The following is a 19,306-nucleotide window of genomic DNA, read 5'->3' on the forward strand; positions in this document are numbered from 1 at the left end:
GTGGCTGCACAAACATCTGATGAGAAGGTTCGTTAAAAAAGTAATCATTTTGTCAGAGCTGAAATTACATGAACACTAGTAATGCAAGAACAATCTTCAAACCTAGATTTGATCATTCAAGGGGGAACTAGAGAGGTATATGGAGGCGGCCATGTTTATTTCCTTTTAAGCAATACCAGTTGCCTGGCAGCCCTGCTGATACTCTGCCTCTAATACTATTAGCCATAGTTTGTAAGCCTTTGGGCAGGGTCCTCCTTTTGTGTCCTACCTTGATCATGCGCCTCCATTACTGTGAACCCATGCTATGCATCTGAGTGAACCTAACTTGCCTAATCTCCATGCTCCCCTCCAGTGACTAAGCATTACCTTGTACTCATACTGCGCTGCAAGATCTGGTCTTTCTTGTATTCAGGTATTGTCATTTTGCTGTATGTCACCCCTAAATATTGTTTGTAACCTAAACTAATGTCCAGCGCTGCGTAATATGTTGGCGCTTTATAAATACAATAAATAGCCCCTGAACAAGCATGCAGCAGATCAGGTGTTTCAGACTTTAAAGTCAGATCTGACAAGACTAGCTGCATGCTTGTTTCTGGTGTTATTCGGATACTACTGCAGAGAAATAGACCAGCAGGGCTGCCAGGCAACTGGTATTGATTAAAAGGAAAATAAATATGGCAGCCTCCGTATACCTCTTACTTCAGTTACCCTTTAAAAGAACCTGAAGGCGGCCATGTTTATTTCCTTATAAACAAGAATATTTGCCAGGCCGTGCTGCTGATCTCTTCAGCTACAGTAGCTTCTGAATCACACCTGAAACAAGCTGCTGCTTCTTGTGAGATTTTTATTAGAAACATCCTAACTGCCTATGCTTGTTCAGGGCCTATGGCTAAAAGCATTAGAGGCAGGGGATCAGCAGGACAGCCAGGCAATGTGCGTTGCATTAAAGAAAATGGGTCAGTCCCCATATTTGTCTCACTTCATCTGCGCTTTAAAAACAAAAACAAGACATGCAACTCCAAGAAATCCTGTCTAGTATTAGATATACAATGCCCTGCCTTTTCACTACAGGCTCTCTTAAAGAGACTCCGTAACAAAAATTGCATCCTGTTTTTTATCATCCTACAAGTTCCAAAAGCTATTCTAATGTGTTCAAGCTTACTGCAGCACTTTCTACTATAACAGTCTCTGTAATAAATCAATGTATCTTTCCCCTGTCAGACTTGTCGGCCTGTGTCTGGAAGGCTGCCAAGTTCTTCAGTGTTGTGGTTCTGCTATGAACTCCACCTTTCAGGCCCCTCTCTGCACACTGCCTGTGTGATATTTAGATTAGAGCAGCTTCTCTCTTCTCTCTTATCTTTTACAAGCTGGATAAATCTTCCTCTGAGCTGGCTGGGCTTTTACATACTGAGGAATTACAAACAAGGGCAAAGCTGTTTGCAGGAAGAAAAGAGCAGCCTGAAACTTCCGTGCATGAAAACTGCAGGGGGGAAGAAACAAACAAATGATCTCTTGAGATTCAAAAGGAATGCTGTATACAGCCTGCTTGTGTATGGATGTATTTTTCTATGTGTGGACATACTGTACATCAACCTACTTCCTGTTTTGGTGGCCATTTTGTTTGTTTACAAACAAACTTTTTAAAACTGTTTTTAACCACTTTTAATGCGGCGAGGAGCGGCGAAATTGTGTCAGAGGGTAATAGGAGATGTCCCCTAACGCACTGGTATGTTTACTTTTGAGCGATTTTAACAATACAGATTCTCTTTAAAGAGAATCCAAAGTCAAAATATTTTTAAATAAAAAAATGACATTCCTGGAAAGCCAAGGCTGTGGAGTAGGAATTGAGGAGTCAGCATTTTTGGGTACCTGGTGTCGGAGTCAGTGCTTTCAATACACTGAGGAGTCAAAATCTGATGATTTTGAACCAAATTCATAGCCTTTGTAAAAATTAGACGAAGGAGGAGTCGGAGTTGAGGAGTCAGAGCAATTTTTGGTACCTGGAATATGAGTAGGTGGTTTCATAAACTGAGGAGTCAGATTATTTTTGTACCGACTCCACAGCCCTGTGGAACGCACTTAAAGGATGCTGTTCCCCCTCCTAACGCTGCTCAGCGCCCTCTAGTTTTTCTTTTATAACATTTTAAAAATCTAGGATTTCCTGGATAAAATGGCCGCGAACCCGTTACGGTTTCTGGGTCGCAGCTCTAGCCCTGCCAATTGTGTGCACATGGACGCGCGCCACCCTGCTCCAACTATCGTACTGGGCACAGAGCAGGGTGGTCTGGCTGCGTGTGCATCCGATTGCGCAAGTGTCCCGGCCTCTACCTAGCACATGCTGCGGTCACCTGCTGTTGTAATTTATTAGCATCTTTGTATCAACAACTGGCTCATTAAAGAAGCGTGTGTAGATATGTTGGGGAGGATTATTCATTAGAATAATTAGGGGAGGATTATTCATTAGAAAGTGATTTACAGAGACTGGAATAGGCGGGGCTGGGCGGAAATTGACAGTTGAGGCAGAGCTCAGGTAAACAGCTCTGCCTCTTCCTGACAACATTTTATACGACCAGAAGGGTCGTGATAAGAAAAAAGGTGATTAATGGGGAAAGGAACACTTGTTCTGCTGCGGGAATGCGCCAGAACTCAAAAAAAAAAAAAAAAAAAAAAAAGGGAACACCTCTGAGGCATAAAATGGGGGGTGGGAAACAAAAATAAAAAAACCTTGCTTCAGATTCCCTTTTTTTTTTTTTCTTTTTTTTTTTTTTATTGTGCCATGTAAAAAACTTCAGATTCTCTTTAAATTACTTACAGACGATGAAATTGCATGAATAATGCGAGAAAACCCAACAGCATCATTAAGCTCTTCCTACAAAACAAGAAAAGTAAATTAGATGGTACCAGTTGTGCTTACCCGAAATATATTTATCCCCTGTGCAGGACTGGCATTTACAAAACCTGGTTTTGTAAAGGATTGTGCATACCTGCTCTTTTGCTTGCTTTTCCTGTTCTTTCTTTCTCCGTTCCTCTTCATCAACTTTGCTGATAACGATGTATCGCTCTTTCTGAAATGTATAATTAAACTCTACAATTACAAATTTTCAAGCAGAATGCATTTTGCGATAATTTCACTTTAAGCGAGCCACTGTGGTTTCCCATGATGCACCACTCCTAAATTTGTAAATCAACTCTATGTCCCTGTAAGCAAGGCTGCACATCCAGGACCGCTGGAGTATAGCAAGCCTATAGTCCATTTTAAAGCCGAACCAATCCAACATGCATATTGTAGACTAACTTGAACTTGGAGATAAACAGGAGTTGTCAGACATGAAGACAATTAAACGGTGTTTTCCTAAGGGTGGGGTAAGGAAGCTTAGTAAGGTATTTAAGAGATGAGAAAAGAGATCGACACGTAGGTCTGCAAGCAGCACACTGCAATTTCATCAGTACTAACACCAAGGCCTATATGCAATTTACTTTTTCACCCGACTTTTCTCCTAGGTGATAATTTTACAACTTAATTTTGACAGTAATTTTTCACCTACGTTTTGGTATTATTTCCATTGTAAAGTGCTAAAAAGTTACTTTAAATAAAAAAAATAAAAAAATGAAAAATGATCTAGGAGAAAACTCATGTGGGCCCAAGTGAGCAGCTTGCATTATAGTATTCACACACTGTGGGTTACCAACCCTTCATGCATCAGGCCCATAGAAATAAAGACACATAGGGCCATATATAATTCAAGGTGATAAGATGCTCACATTACTGGTAGCTGCCAGGCAATGGGGAGAGTATTTGTGTTATTCAGCACCACAGCACTGCTATCATGCTCTCGGGAATACATGGCTACATGTTCCAGGCTCATGGTCACGTGCTGCCGCCTACAGCACTGGGGCTTCCCAGCACTACACCTCTCCATGCCAGGGTCTTCTAGCACCGCTGCTTCTTTCTGATATACTGAACACAGCAAAAATAATCTTCAAAGCACCTGCTGGAGCCCTTTTCAGCAGTCCATTGTATCAGTAGTGGGCAACTTTAGCCCAGAGGTCAGATACTCATAATACCCAACAGATAGGTCAGAAAAGGAAATGTCAGAGTAGGAAAAGTCCTTCTTCTGGCCTTATGGGAAACCCAGAGGAAGAAAGAAAAAAAAAAAAAAAAGTTACCTTTTCAGATTCCACAGTTTCCACATGGGTACCTCGTGGATACCTAATATTGAGCACACAGACAAGAGATTAACACGAGCTTAAGTTCAAGCCTCTGATGAAACATGCAAGGCAATAACCACAAAATTTGTACCAACATGTCAAAAGATCAGATATTCCATAGAGCAGCAATGGTGCCCATACACAGTACAAAAAGAAGAAAAAAAGTTACATTTTCCTGTTTATTCGACCAAAATGATCGAATCTAATGATAGATCAAAATAATTTTTTTCCGAGCAAGAAAAAAAAAAATTGATCACTTGTTTTCAATAAAAATCCGATCGGAGAGGTTGGAAAAACCTTTATATTCAATCTAACAGAATAATCACATAAAATTATCTAATGAAAAAAAACATTGCACCATGTATGAGCACCATAAGCTATTACAAATCTTAACTTCATTGAAGGATGCCTACTAGAAAAAAAAAAAAGGTTTCCATAAATTCTGTAGTCAGGAAGTAGTACAATTTGAAACTTTGTACCCCTGTGTAATGGACAGCACTCTTCCCTTGCAGCGCTAGGAACCTGGTTTGAATTCTAGCCATAGCACTATCCACATGAAGTTTGTTTACTATCCCCATTTCTGTGTGGGTTGCTTCTGGACACTCCTGTTTACTATGACATCCCAAAGACACAGGTTAGTTGGCTTCCCCTTTAAAATAAACAAATTGGCCCTAGACTACAACGGACATTACTATGGTAGGGATTAGACTGAGGGATCCTCATGCCCGGTAGAAGCCGCCAAATTTCGGAGAGCAGCGAATCGCGACGGCACGCCCTTGGATGCCATGCTCCATCTGTTCCATTGACTCTTTCTTGGTAAGCATCAGCTCACTTTTCAGCGGGCACGCTGTCCTCACTGCACCTAGCACTTGTTCATGCTCTTTTGCACACACTTTTTCAGCGCAGTTACGCTGACTATTATTCTTTGCACCTTGCACTTTATATCTATTGTTATGTACTCTATGAGGGGTTAATCTTTGCACATTCATACCTTTTCTATCACGTGTTTGTTCAGGCTGGCTTTCTTATGCATTGATTATATTGATTAGTGACAAGTAGTCCTAATTATTACTGTGCTTTACCGTTTATTATCTTGTTCTATGGACAGTGATATATTTTTATTAGCATAATATAATATAATATATGCATTCTTATTGTTGCATGGCTCCAATTGTTTTTAAGTGATTTTATTTTTCTGAATAAAGATGATGAATTTAATATTTACTCATTGAGTGGTGCGGTCTTTGAGGGAACTACTAACTACTTTTCTTGTTTAGTTCTTGAGGGATCTTCAGAGACAGTGTGAAGACTCTATACTCTAAAGGGCTACCGGTTTAATCGGCCAATGTTACCATCTCCATGTAGCAAGAAGGCAACATGTTTTACATAGCATGACCAGACTGTGCAGGTAAGCTCTCAAACTGCGAAATCCCACTTGCAGTAAACATTTTTTTGATGGCTTTCATCTCCTTATAAGGAACACAAGCTGAGTAATATGGAGCCTGCCATACTTATTTCATTTCAAGCAATACCAGTTGCCTGGCTGTTCTTGGTTCAGTTAGAATGAGCATACAAGAGTTAAATTCAATTTCACATACGAAAGTGAAGCTTTTCTTTAGTGAACGGGGCTGCGAAAAGGGTGGTTAATTCACCTTGGTTGTTGCCTGTGGCCACAGCACTCCACCCTCCCAACACTTTCTCCTTCACAGCCAGAGGAAGGAAGTATTGGAAGGACATAGAGGCATGGAGCACTGGACAGAGCCAGCAACCAAGGAGAATTAATACTCTTACCTGGCCACCAATGTCTAATTTCAGTTTTCCCTCAGGTGAAACTGAATTTCACTCTCACCTGCTCATCTTTAGGCCTGGGCCCCACTGGCAGCACTTTTTTGAAACGCAAAAGTCCTGCGATTTTTGACAGCAATTCCTAGATCGCTCAGCGGCTGCTGAATGTAACAGGAGTGCTCACAAAATGCTGCAGAGCTTTGCGATCACAGCGCTTGAAGTGGAACCACCCTCATAGGCATCTACCGTTGCGGCACTGCCTGCGAGACTCAGGCCTTACTCTTCATTCTTTTCAGTGCTTTTACCACTGGTTCACCTCCGAATAAAAACAAACAATTTCAGGCTGGTGAAACAGGTCAGCCATTCTACCTGGTATACCCAAATTAAGAAGTGGTAAATGAGCAATATGCAGCAGATCTGTAGGCGTCATGCACGGTTAATGGTTATAGCACTATATTTTCATGCAGAGCTCTACAGAGCACTTTGAAAATTCCATGCTCTAGAACTCAATACCCATAGCACATTCTAAGGACCGATTTGGAAGGTAACTCGAACTCAACACCATTTTTTTAATGTTGGAAGAAATTGGAAAAAACCCAGAGGAAACCCATATGGTGAGCTCACACAAACATCATGCAGTGTCTGGACTGGGATTTGAGCCTGGAACTCTGAAGTCCTGCAAGGCGATCGTGCTAGTTCTCAGTCAGTCATTCTCATTGCCGCTTCTCTGAGCAGATCTTTCAAGAAGATGCACATAAACTGAGATGAATACCAGACACACACTAGGGCTGCACAATTTTGGGTAAAAATTGAAATTGCGATTTTTCTTTCAGAAAATGTGATTTAGATTTTTTCACGATTTTTTCCAAAACAAGCTTTAACACTTAATTCACAATGTACCCATTGCTTGAACAATATTGTGTGGACTGTGGCGTACGGCAGGGTCCACTTTCTGACCACATTTTTCTCCGGGGACTGGGGGGGGGGGGGGGGGGGCTAGTGTACAGTGTCGTGCGCAGCGGGTTTTGGGGGGTTTCGGACTGGGGTGCTGCGGCATAGCTAGCATAGTAGCCCCAATATAGGGAGTTTAGTTACCCCAGTATAGTGTCCGGCAGTATGGGTAGGTAGTGCCCCAGTATGGCTACTATAGTTGCCCCAGTATGGCTACTATAGTGCCCAGTATGGCTACTATAGTGCCCAGTATGGCTACTATAGTGCCCAGTATGGCTACTATAGTGCCCAGTATGGCTACTATAGTGCCCAGTATGGCTACTATAGTGCCCAGTATGGCTACTATAGTGCCCAGTATGGCTACTATAGTGCCCAGTATGGCTACTATAGTGCCCAGTATGGATAGGTAGTGCCCCATTATAGTTAGTATAGTGCCCCAGTAAAAGCTAGCATAGTGCCCAGTATGGGTAGGTAGTGCCCCAGTATAGCTAGTAAAGTGCCCAGTATAGATCGGTAGGTACACCGTACGGGACTCGGGGGGGGCGGATCCAGTGGCAGCAGTGCATATTTATGTTAGGGCTGGTTCAGACGGACGTTTGCAGAGCGTTTACAGCCAGCGTTCAGGGCTTGGTGTTAAACGCTCCCATTCAAGTGAATGGGAGCGTTTGTACCAAGCTTTCAAGCGCGTTTACACAAACGCGGCGTTTGGGTCCCGATTTTCCCTGGCGTTCAAGGAGCCCCTGGAAGCTACATGTAGCTTCCAGGGGAGGTTAACCGCGACGGCTAATGTCCCCCTAGGGGAAGAAAAAACGCGACCGCATCCAAACGCACACGAACGCTGCTGAACGCGACGCCAGCAAACGCAACGCCTCCAAACGTCCGTCTGAACCAGCCCTTAATGAGCCGGGCAGCGGGGGGAGGAGAGTTTAGTCCAGAGCAGCACACAGCTTCTCCAATCGCTGGATACCGATGGTATGACGGCAACAGTAGGTGGAGCTGTACGCTCTAGTACAGCTCCACCTACCGCTGCCGTCATTCCATTGCTATCCAGCGATTGGAGAAGCTGTGTGCCGCTCTGGACTGAACTCTCCTCCCCCTGCTGCCCGGCTCATTAACATAAATATGCACTGCTTCTGTGGCTCGGCGCTGCAGCTGCGGTAGGCGGACCATGGCCATGCGGCCAAGCGCGGGCACTAAAGACCGAAAACCGCCGGATCCAGACGATCCCCAAATAGTCTTCACATGAACCGCGGTTTCGGTTTAAAACCGAGAAATCGTGCAGCCCTAACACACACACACACAGTAAAAAAGTAACTTATCATAAAACAATTGTGAGGCTCCCCAGTATTACTCCAGAACCGCTGCAGTAACCAGACAGATGAAATGTCCACAGAAATGCAGTGAAATCTGTCACAGCGCTGTGACATATTTCACTGCAAGTAAACTATTATGGCACTAAACTAATGCATTTATGCTCTTTACTGCTAATCCACCACAAGTTATTCAAATATAAAGCTTAATGCAAGTGCTTGAACTCTCAATTGATATTCTAGGAAATCAATGAAAATGTAGATAATCTCGTGGGATGGAACAAACAATACTTACTTCCAGTTTAGTGTCTGGTAGATAAGTTTCCTCTGATACCTACAATAGAAATAAAAGCATTAAAGGGTACCAGAGCTGACAGGTGACAAGATAAATGTGTGTGTACACTGTCAAGCATACACAAATAGCTAGGCAGTATTCCATTTGCTTTTTCTGCCTAAAAGAGTATATTAAGGTATGCAAGTTTTTCTCTAGTAAGACTATATAATAACCCTCAATGATAACTAATTACATCCACTTACACTTTTCCTGGCAGTGAAAAGCTGAGCACAAGGGATAGTTAAAAAGGTTAATAGTTCATAGATTGTGGCTGTAAACTGTCAGACTGTAGGGCTGCTGCACACCAAGAGCGCTTCTGAGTGATTTTAAAAACACTAGCGCTTTTAAAATTACCGTTTCTTAATTTACTGCTGATTAAATAGGGACATAGCTATAATGTCAATATTATAGTCCATGAGGGAAAAACAGGTCTGGGTGCAGAGTGGTTGAATTTGACTAGGCAGTTTTCTTTTTGTTCTAAAATGATTGGAATTCCTGTAGACTGAATCAGAGTATTGCAGAGGACTAATATGATTTGGAAGGCTAATAAAATCAATAGAGTGTGGATAATCAGCTGCCAGATACTAGCCCTCCAAATCTTTTTAACCACATGTAAAAGTTACATTTTAGCCCATGTACATTCTGCTGTTAACCACTTTCGGATGTTACTAATTAAAATCTGTGCCCTGTTTGCTAGCGTGATCACTGTACGCCATTCTCATTGGCTCACAGTGATCACAGGTCAGGAGCCAATGAAACCGGCTCCTGACTGGCTTACAGAGCTCTGTTGTCATAGCGATGGCAGAGCGAGTAGGCTGGGGTGACAGCGTGATCACTTGCAGCACAACATCGGTGAGGCCTGGTTTTTGGTGCCAGCGTATTCTGGTCCTTAACATCCCTGGCGGTAAGCCCAACAGTGTCGGGCTAGCCGACACAGGGGATCACATGGCCCCGGGAGGATTTTCTTTTTTTTTAAATAAAAAAAAAGTGTTTTATTTTGTTAAGCTAGCGATTCGCTAGCCAACCATGTGGCCCAAGTATCTCCGGTCCCCACCGATCACCGCCCACGGATCCCGCGATGGCGCAGCCTCCCAATCAGCTCCAGGCTCCGCTATGGGGAGGATCGGGACTGCGCATGTCATGTCCGATCTTTGCCATAGCGATGAGTGAAGCTGAATGGAGAAGCTGCGGCTCTCGCGGGATCGCGGACGGGTAAATATAGCCGGTGGTGATCGGGGGGTTCAGAGAGGAGCCGGGGGGCTTGGGACACATAGGTAGCCTAGTGCTGGCTAACCAATAAAAACATTTTTTTATTAAAAAAATCCCTCCCGCAGACGCAGCCACTGCAACTGCATGCCGCCAGGGAGGTTAAAGGACCTCTGTCGCAAAAATCTTAAAATTTAACCACTTTACCCCCGCGCGTACGTATTTCTCCGCCCCTTTTTCCATCCTTTAAAAACCAGGGACGGAGAAACACGTACTTTCCGCGTTCCCGACGCTGTCCGCGCTCCCGCTCGTAAACACGCCGCCCGCCGCTAGTAAAACCGCCGCCGCCCGCTCGCCCGGAGATCAATGAACGGGAAAATCCATTCCCGTTCGTTGATCTAAGCCCCACAATGACCCGCTGCTCTCCTATGGGCAGCGCGATCATTGTGAGAAGAAACTCACGTGTCCAGCCTCCTTATTCTTCCTCCAAGCTTCCGGAAGGAGGCTTGGAGGTCGCAATAAAGCAAAAAGTTACTGTGGCCATCTTGTGGCCAAATAGTAAACTACACCCTACACATTTTTCACATACAAATAAATGACTTTTACACAAAAAATTAACTCATTACCTCCCACACTCCCCTTTTTTTTTTTTTTGTAATTAAAAAAAAATTCAAAAATTTACAATTAAAAAAAATACATAATTAGTTACCTTAGGGACTGAACTTTTTAAATATTTAAGTCAAGAAGGTATAACACTGTTACTTTATAAACTATGGGCTTGTAATTAGGGATGGACGCAAAACTGAAAAAAATGCACCTTTATTTCCAAATGAAATATTGGCGCCAAACATTGTGATAGGGACATAATTTAAACGGTTTTATAACCGGGACAAAAGGGCACATAAATTTCATGGGTTTTAATTACAGTAGCATGCATTATTTAAAAACTATAATGGCCGAAAACTGAAAAATAATTTTTTTTTTCCCCACATTTTTCCTATTTTCCCATTAAAACACATTTAGAAAAAAATAATTCTTGGCATAATGTCCCACCTAAAGAAAGCCTAATTGGTGGCGGAAAAAACAAGATATAGTTCATTTCATTGCGATAAGTAATGATAAAGTTATAGACGAATGAATGGAAGGAGCGCTGAAAGGTGAAAATTGCTCTGGTGGTCAGGGGGTAAAACCCCTCAGTGGTGAAGTGGTTAAAATACATGTAAACATATACAAATAAGAAGTACGTTTCTTCCAGAGGAAAATGAGCCATAAATAACCTTTTCTCCTATGTTGCTGTCACAGTAAGTAGTAGAAATCTGACATTACCAACAGATTTTGGACTAGCCCATCTTTTCATGGGGGTTCTCAGGGTTTTCTTTATTTTTAAAAGCAGTTAGTGAATGGCAGTTGCTCCGTCCAACTGCCAAAAAAGTGTGCAGCGAGCAGGGAGGCTGGCCAGCATCTTTGTATAAAATTTTCAGGGAGTGTCTTTATAAATAATAAAGGCCATGCTGAGAATCTCCCATGAAGAGATGAACTAGCCCAAAACCTGTCGGTAATGTCAGATTTCTACTACCTATTGTAAGTGACAGCAACATAGGAGAAAAGTAATTTATGGCTCTTTTTACTCTGGAAGAAATGTACTTATTTGTATGCGGTTTAAATTTTAAGATTTTCGCGAAAGTTCCTCTTTAAGGGGCCAGAGATTGCTGGTACGGAAGTGGTTAAGCAAATAAGTTCAACTGGTGTTATGCCTGGCACTCGCCATGCAATTTCCCATCAGATGGGTCGAATACAGGGCTGCGGAGTCGGAGCAATTTTGGGTACCCGGAGTCGGAGTAGAGTGTGATATTATGATTAGTGTACAAAATTCACAGCCCTGTTAAGTATTAGACTAAGGAGTCGAAGCCATTTTGGGCACCCGGAGTCGGTGGTTTTATTAACTGAGGAGTCGGAACATTTTTGTACCGACTCCACAGCCCTGGTCGAATCCACCATAGAAGTGATAGGAAAATTTATCAGAAAAATGATAAGAAATCAGATTGGACATGTCAGAAATAATAGATTTGACCCATCTGACAAAAAAATTATATGGTGTGTACCAGGCAGAGCCTCTAGTGCTGATCCTATCTTATGTGGTTTTAAACTGTTCAAATAGCACCTACAGCTGTAAAAGGGGGGGGGGGGGGGTTATATTTCTATGTCCTGACTTTGAGGAGGTAACCAAGTGCTTTCTGGTTCAGAATAAAATTTAGAAAAAAGGACATCTGTATCGCCTCAAGTGCAATTGCGGTAGTGGAACCATCTGCATTGGCCAACATTAGCCTAGTGTTTTATGAATTGCCAGCGATTCCAAGTGGGTCCCAGGTCTTAGGCAGCTTCTCCACTCAAAACCACTAACCTAGGCCTATGGCCATGAAAAATCCGCCAAGTTACACCTATGTCTGTCCAAAAAAAACAAAAGTTTGTACATTAATGGCAGAAAAAGTTAGAAAGCGCTCATTAACCATTTAGGCCGCCTGGACATGGTGGTCACATCCAGGCGGCTACTATTGCGCTGCTGCACGCTCCTGTGTTGCCCCCATTAGCCCGAAGATCAATGAATGGGAACGTACACGTTCCCATTCATTGATCTAAGTCCCCAGTAGAATGACCGATGGCTTCTCATCAGAAGTCCTAATAAAAATAAAAAAAAAAAAATTTGACTGTGCCCCCCCCCCCCACCAAAAATTACCCATTTTTTTATGAAAGAAAAAAAAAAAAGTTACCTACGGGTCTGAACTTTAATATGCATGTGAAGAGGGTATATTTCGAACATTTTTTAAATTATAAGATTGTAAATCGTGATGGACGCAAAACTGAAAAAAATGCACCTTTATTTCCAAATAAAATATTGGCACCATACATTGTGATAAGGACATAATTTAAATGTTGTAATAACCGGAACAAATGGGCCAATAAAATACATAGGTTTTAATTATGGTAGCATATATTTTAAAGCTATAGTGGCCGAAAACTGAGAAAGGAAATTTTTCCATTCTTTTAATATTCCACTGAAAATGCATTTAGAAAAAAAAATTTTTTAGCAAAATGTACCACCCAAAGATAACCTAATTGGTGGTGGAAAAAAAAAAAAAAAAAAAAAAAAGATCTAGATCAATTCATTGTGATAATTAGTGATAAAGTTATTGGCGAATGAATGGGAAGTGAAAATTACTCTGATGCATAAGGTGAAAAATACCCGCAGGCTGAAGAGGTTAACAGTACAATATTTTCTGATTACGATCAGATTTTTTTTTTTTTTTCAATCATCTAGTTGTACCAAAAACCACTCCGGGGGTGGAACATAATTCTATAGTCGACTGGAATACGGAATTTTCTGTTGATTAAAAGGATGGATTCTATGATCGTATGCAAAGAGAAAGTGCCATAATCAACCAGTTTATAGAAAAAACTAAAAAAAAAAAACTTGATAATTCCCTTCCGATTACTTGAACCTACATATCTGGAGTGAAAATATTGCATCATTAATGGGTATCTTTAGAATCTCCAAATTCAACAGCTGCCAAAGTTTGCAGACTTGAAAGACCTTTTCCCATGAGAAGCAAGTGAAACCTTGACTGTTTAAGCATAACAATACAAACCCTGTACAAGGATCCAATTCTAGAGTCTTCTGTTCTTCGTCATTTAAAAAAGCTCCTACGCGTTCACTGGAAAAAAAAAAAAAAAAATAGTGTAAACAAATTTAAAAAATGGGCACACTATATAGTCAACATGCACTGACCAGGCTTCAAATGGTTACTTTGAAACATTGTGATGCGTGGCGTCAAGACAATATAATATCAATAATATATTGTAATGGTACATTTACATTAGCACGTTAGAATCCATCAGCAGAACGTCATGCATGCTCTGCAGTACCAAAGTGTGTTTACAGTTACAGGGAAGCCTATTTTTTTATGCAGTATGCGTGACGTTGCACAAAGCAACTTTTCCCTGCCATTCCTTTGTGAACCTGGTTTTCCCAGGGCTGTGGAGTTGGTACAAAAAAAAAATCATTTGAATCCTCAGTTTATGAAACCACCGACTCAAAGTCCAAGTACCCAAAAAAAATGCTTTGACTCAAGACTCACGCCGACTATACAGTCCTGTGTGAAACTAGCCCATGCTTGGAGTGCTGTAGAGAAATCTGGTCGGGGCTTGTAAAACCAGAGTACTGGCTGTGAAGAATTTTAAATCTTGCCAGGCTAGACAATTTACATACACCATTTCAATTGTGAATGTGGCTCACATGCTCCAAATTTTTATTCAATAAACAGCAGATTACTGGCATTCCTCCATTACACAGAAGTGAAGATACTGACATCACTTGCACTTTTAAAGGGACACTTAAGTCAAACAAAAAAATGAATTTTACTCACCTGGGGCTTCCAATTGCCCCCTGCAGCTGTCCGGTACCCTCGCTGTCTCCCTCCGATCCTCCTGGCCCCGCCGGCAGCCACTTCCTGTTTCGGTGACAGGAGCTGACAGGCTGGGGACACGAGTGATTCTTCGCGTTCCTGGCCACAATAGCGCCATCTATGCTGCTATAGCATATATAATATACCATATAGCAGCATAGAGGGTGCTTATGTGTCTGGGAACGCGAAGAATCATTCGCGTCCCCAGCCTGTCAGCTCCTGTCACCGAAACAGGAAGAGAATGCCGGCAGGGCCAGGAGGATCGGAGGGAGACGGTGAGGGTACCGGACAGCTGCAGGGGGCTATTGGAAGCCCTAGGTGAGTAAAACTCATTTTTTTTGTTTGACTTAAGTGTCCCTTTAACCACTTCACCCCCCCTTGCTACGCTTATCTACTCCCCACAAAACTTTATCTCAAGCTCAGGGGAGTAGATAGGCGTACTTGTGGTAAACAGTGTGCTGTATGCCCAATAAGCTATCTGATTATGTATATAGGGTATCATTTTAACTGTGACAAGTGAGAGAATAGATTTTGTGTTTGACAACTGAGGGCTAAGTAATGTGATTTTTTTTACCGGAAAACTGAATGAAAAGCAATAAAACTGTTATTTTCATGTACTCTATACCCCTAAATAAATACTTGTAAAAAAAAAAAAAAAAAGTCACAGCATTGAAAAGAGAATACATAGTTACCCTAGGGACTTAGCTTTTAAAATATGTATGCCATGTGACCTCAGTGTTTTACTGTTAATCATGAAGATAAGGGCTTTTAATTACTGAGAGTACAATGAGAAAACAAAAAACAAACCAGAAACTAATATATTATTGCCATACATTGTACTAGGAACATTAAATGTTGATATAACCAGGACAAATTAGCAAATACAATGTGTGGGTTTTACCTATGGTAACATTGGTTTATTTGAAAACTATAGTGGATGGAAATGGAGAAATAGTGTATTTCTTTTTTTCTCTCATTTTTCCCTTTAAAATGCACAGATAACAACATAATTACTAAAAGCAAATATCACCCTCACAAAGCATAATTTGTGGCAAACACAAGATATAGATCATTTACATCTGATAGAGTAGCAAAACCGTTATTGGTGAATGAATGGGAGGAGCGCTGAAATGTGAAAATTGCTCTGGTTTTTAAGCAAAAAACCCTGTGGGGCTGAAGTGGTTAAACCATATCTAAACAGACATGTGACATGGGAAACATAGGTACATCTAGTTCTAGTCCTAAAACTAAAATCCTATTTTCCTGCACATAAAAAAATCCTAAAAAACTAGCCACCCATGCAAAGGTGCTTGTCATACAGCCTGCCAAATATACCCACACTACTGCTAACATTTAGAGCTAAAAGTTCAAAGGATCATTACTTCCAAAGCAGGTTATTTTGGTCTGCAGCACCGAAGATGGGTGCAGTTATTGCAGCAATGCTATGAAGCAGCAATGCTATGCTGCACAACCCGCGTTGCAGTAACTCGGGACTCTGGCAGCTGCCAGACCCCGAATTGCATCTTTCTTTTAAGGTGGCCACACACACAAACCACACAATTTTTTAAATATCTGTTCAATTTAAGAATTGCAATCAATTTTTCTGACTGATTGTAACATTTCAAATATATGACCAATGTACCACACACTTCTGTTCAATTTTTTCCCAGTTATGATAAAAATGTTTGGAAACTGAGAAAATTGCTAGGGTGTGTATATTAATAAATTGACAAACACCATAAAATCTTTAGAAAGATTGAAGAAAAATATCTGGCATTCCGGATCGATATCAAAGAAAACAGGAAATCTGATCGGATTTTTCAGTCGAATGAAAAAAAGCTTTTGATTTTTTCCGGGAGATCGATAGTTTATAGAATTACCGTAAAATCGGATCGTTTTATTGCATCATGTGTGGCCACCTTTAGAGTTGCAAACACTCAAAGGGTGAAACCAGGAGTTAGCTCACCTGGTAACGACATTTTAAGTAACACTCCAGGACAGGTACACATTGAGATTTGGCTCCTCCCAGGAACAGGAAATATCCGAAAGCCTCTCTATAAATTGAACATGGACCAAGGGTCAGGCAGTATAATATCAAGGAACAGGAACATCATACTAACATAACCCTATTATATTACATCTAAATACATATAACATGTATATCATGCAATATTTGATATATATGGGGGTGGGTACCCCCACCTGTCCTGGAGTGTTACTTAAAATGTCGTTACCAGGTGAGCTAACTCCTGGTTTTTCCAGTAACACTCCAGGACAGGTACACATTGAGATGATAAGCAAGAAATCAATCACCAACCTCAGGGTGGGCTAACTGCCTTTAAGACAGTTCTTCCGAAGTCCTGACCGGTTTCCGTGATTCGATCCAGACGGTAGTGCCTCATGAAGGTTCCCAGATTCTTCCAGGTCGCCGCCTTGCAGATATTCAACGGTGATGTACCTGCCCTGTAAGCCCACGTAGTTGTGGCTGCCCTGGTGGAATGAGCCTTTAGGTTCACTGGAGGATCCTTACCCATTATCTTGTAGGACTCAAGGATACAATCTTTAATCCATTTGGCTATGGTCTTTGTTGATGCCTTTAATCCCTTGGATTTACCTGCATAGTTGATGAATAATGATTCTGATTTTCTAAATTCTTTGACTTTCTCCAGGTAAGAAATTAGATTCTCTCGAACATCCAGTTTATGTTGTATAGTTTCCTTTTCTGTTGTTGGATTCATGCAGAACGAAGGTAATATTATCTCTTGTGTCCTATGGAACATGTCTCCAACTTTTGGTAGGAATTCTGGACTTGTTCGAAGAACAACCCTATCATTAAAGAATGAACAATACGGTTCTTTGCATGAGAGAGCTTGCAGTTCACTAATGCGTCTAGCTGAAGTGATTGCCACTAAGAATACGGTCTTCAGCGTAATCATTTTTAAAGAATCTTCATCAAACTGGTTGTTTGTTAATGCTTGCAAGACCAAGGGTAGATCCCACTTTGGAAACTGTCTCACTCTGACTGGTCTATTCCTTTCAACGGATTTTACAAATCTGATTATCAAGGGATCTAGGGCTAATTTTTTGTCTAAATAAACCGATAGGGCTGATATCTGGACCTTTATGGTGCTTAAGGCCAATCCTTTATCAACTCCCTCCTGCAGAAATTCTAGAATTGTCGCCATTTCTGTCGAATGGAAGTCTGAATTTTCTAACCATAAAATAAAAGTTTTCCAGTACTTCTGGTATATCAATCGAGTGTTTTCCTTCCTACTTTTTAATAGGGTATTCACTACTCTAGAAGACAATCCTTTACTTTCAAGGACTGCCTTTTCAGAAACCACGCTGTAAGTTTCCATTTTTCTAGACTTACTACAGCTTGGTCTTGTACTCGTATCATATTCTCTGATACTGGTATTTCCCATGGTACTTTCACTAACATCGATAGGAGAAGTGGGTACCAGGCCCTCCTGGGCCAGTTTGGAGCAATCAGGATCAACTGACAATGTGACTTCATTAATTTTTGCAATACTAGAGGTATTAGATTTAATGGTGGGAAAGCATATAATATCTTCTGATCCCAGTCCTGTGCCAGGGCATCTATGGCTACTGGATCGTCCATCATATTGAGGGAATAAAACCCCTCGCACTTCCTGTTGGACCGACTTGCAAATAAGTTCAATTGTGGCTGCCCCCATTTGCTCACTATGGTCTGGAATAGATCTTGGTTGAGAGACCACTGTGTTGGTTACTTGAACTCTGCTTAACTGATCTGCTACATAGTTCAGTTCCCCTTTTAAGTGGACTGCTGTTAATGATAGCAATTGTAGCTCTGCTACCTCTAGGATCTCCAGGGTCAGAAATAGTAACTTCTTCGACCTGGTTCCCCCTTGGCGATTTATGTATGCCACTACAGTTGCATTGTCTGATCGAACCTGTACATCCAGTCCCTCAGTATGTGGATTGTACTGATTAATGCTAATTTTACCGCCATCAACTCTCTGAAATTGGATGACTGATCTACTATTGTCTGATTCCATAGACCCTGGACTTGAAAGGTGTCCACATGGGCTCCCCAGCCTGACAGACTTGCATCTGTCGTTAAGATTTTCTGGACAGGTAGGGACCAAAGTTTGCCCTGTGTGAGGTGCTGCGATGTCTGCCACCAGCCTAGACTGCCTTTTATCTGGGGATCTACAGTCACCATACAGTCTAGTGTATTTTGCTTTTTGTTCCACCTGGCTAATATCCACGACTGCAAAATTCTGGTGCGTTTCAAGGCCCACTGAACTGCTGGAGCCACTGAAGACAGGAGACCTAGGAGCTGCATAATCTGTGATCTTTACTGATTTGCAGGCATTGAATTTCTCCACTTCGTTTATTATTTTCTGTACCTTTTCTTGTGGGAGAAAAATTCTCTGTCGTACTGAGTCTATTATGAAACCCAGGAACAAGATCTTCTGGGTTGCAGAGAGTTGTGACTTCTCTCTGCTTACAATCCAGCCTGACTGTTGTAGTTGATTCAGTACAGTCTGTTTGTGTTGCTCTAGTTCTGTTAAAGTTTTTGCCACTATCAACAGATCGTCTAAGTAAGGAATTATGATTATACCTTCTCTGTGCATGGCCGCAATCAGTTCTCCCATTACTTTTGTAAAAATTCTTGGGGCTGATGTTATGCCAAATGGGAGGCAGCGGAACTGAAGATGCTGAACTCCCTTTTCCATCTGAACTGCGAATCTTAAGAATTTTTGTGATTCGAGTTCTATCGGAATGTGCCAATAGGCGTCTTGTAGATCCACACTTGCCATAAAGCCATCTGGTATCAGTAAATTTCTTATCGAGTAAATTAACTCCATTCTGAATTTTTCGTATTTTATATACGGATTGGTTTTAGGTTTAGTATTCTGAATTTTCCCGATGGTTTCTGTACCAGAAATATCTTTGAGTAGAAGCCTTGGCCTCTTTGTACCACTGGTACTACTGATACCACATGTCTTTCCAGCATATCTGCAATGATCTCTTAACGCTTCTTGATGTGGCAATATTAGTTT

The 19,306-nt window shown here is 41.5% G+C and overlaps 1 protein-coding gene across 1 annotated transcript in view; it reads right to left on the reverse strand.

Annotated features, from left to right (window-relative positions):
* Positions 1 to 19,306, reverse strand: part of PARN (poly(A)-specific ribonuclease) — a 179,001-nt gene that overhangs the window by 121,689 nt on the left and 38,006 nt on the right. The window contains 5 exon segments of the mRNA XM_068244741.1: positions 2,813 to 2,869; positions 2,985 to 3,065; positions 4,168 to 4,210; positions 8,551 to 8,589; positions 13,440 to 13,505. Of these exon segments, the coding sequence (XP_068100842.1) occupies positions 2,813 to 2,869; positions 2,985 to 3,065; positions 4,168 to 4,210; positions 8,551 to 8,589; positions 13,440 to 13,505 (286 nt within the window).

The sequence above is a fragment of the Hyperolius riggenbachi genome, chromosome 7, assembly GCF_040937935.1.
Source record: "Hyperolius riggenbachi isolate aHypRig1 chromosome 7, aHypRig1.pri, whole genome shotgun sequence".
Classification (NCBI taxonomy): Eukaryota; Metazoa; Chordata; class Amphibia; order Anura; family Hyperoliidae; genus Hyperolius; species Hyperolius riggenbachi.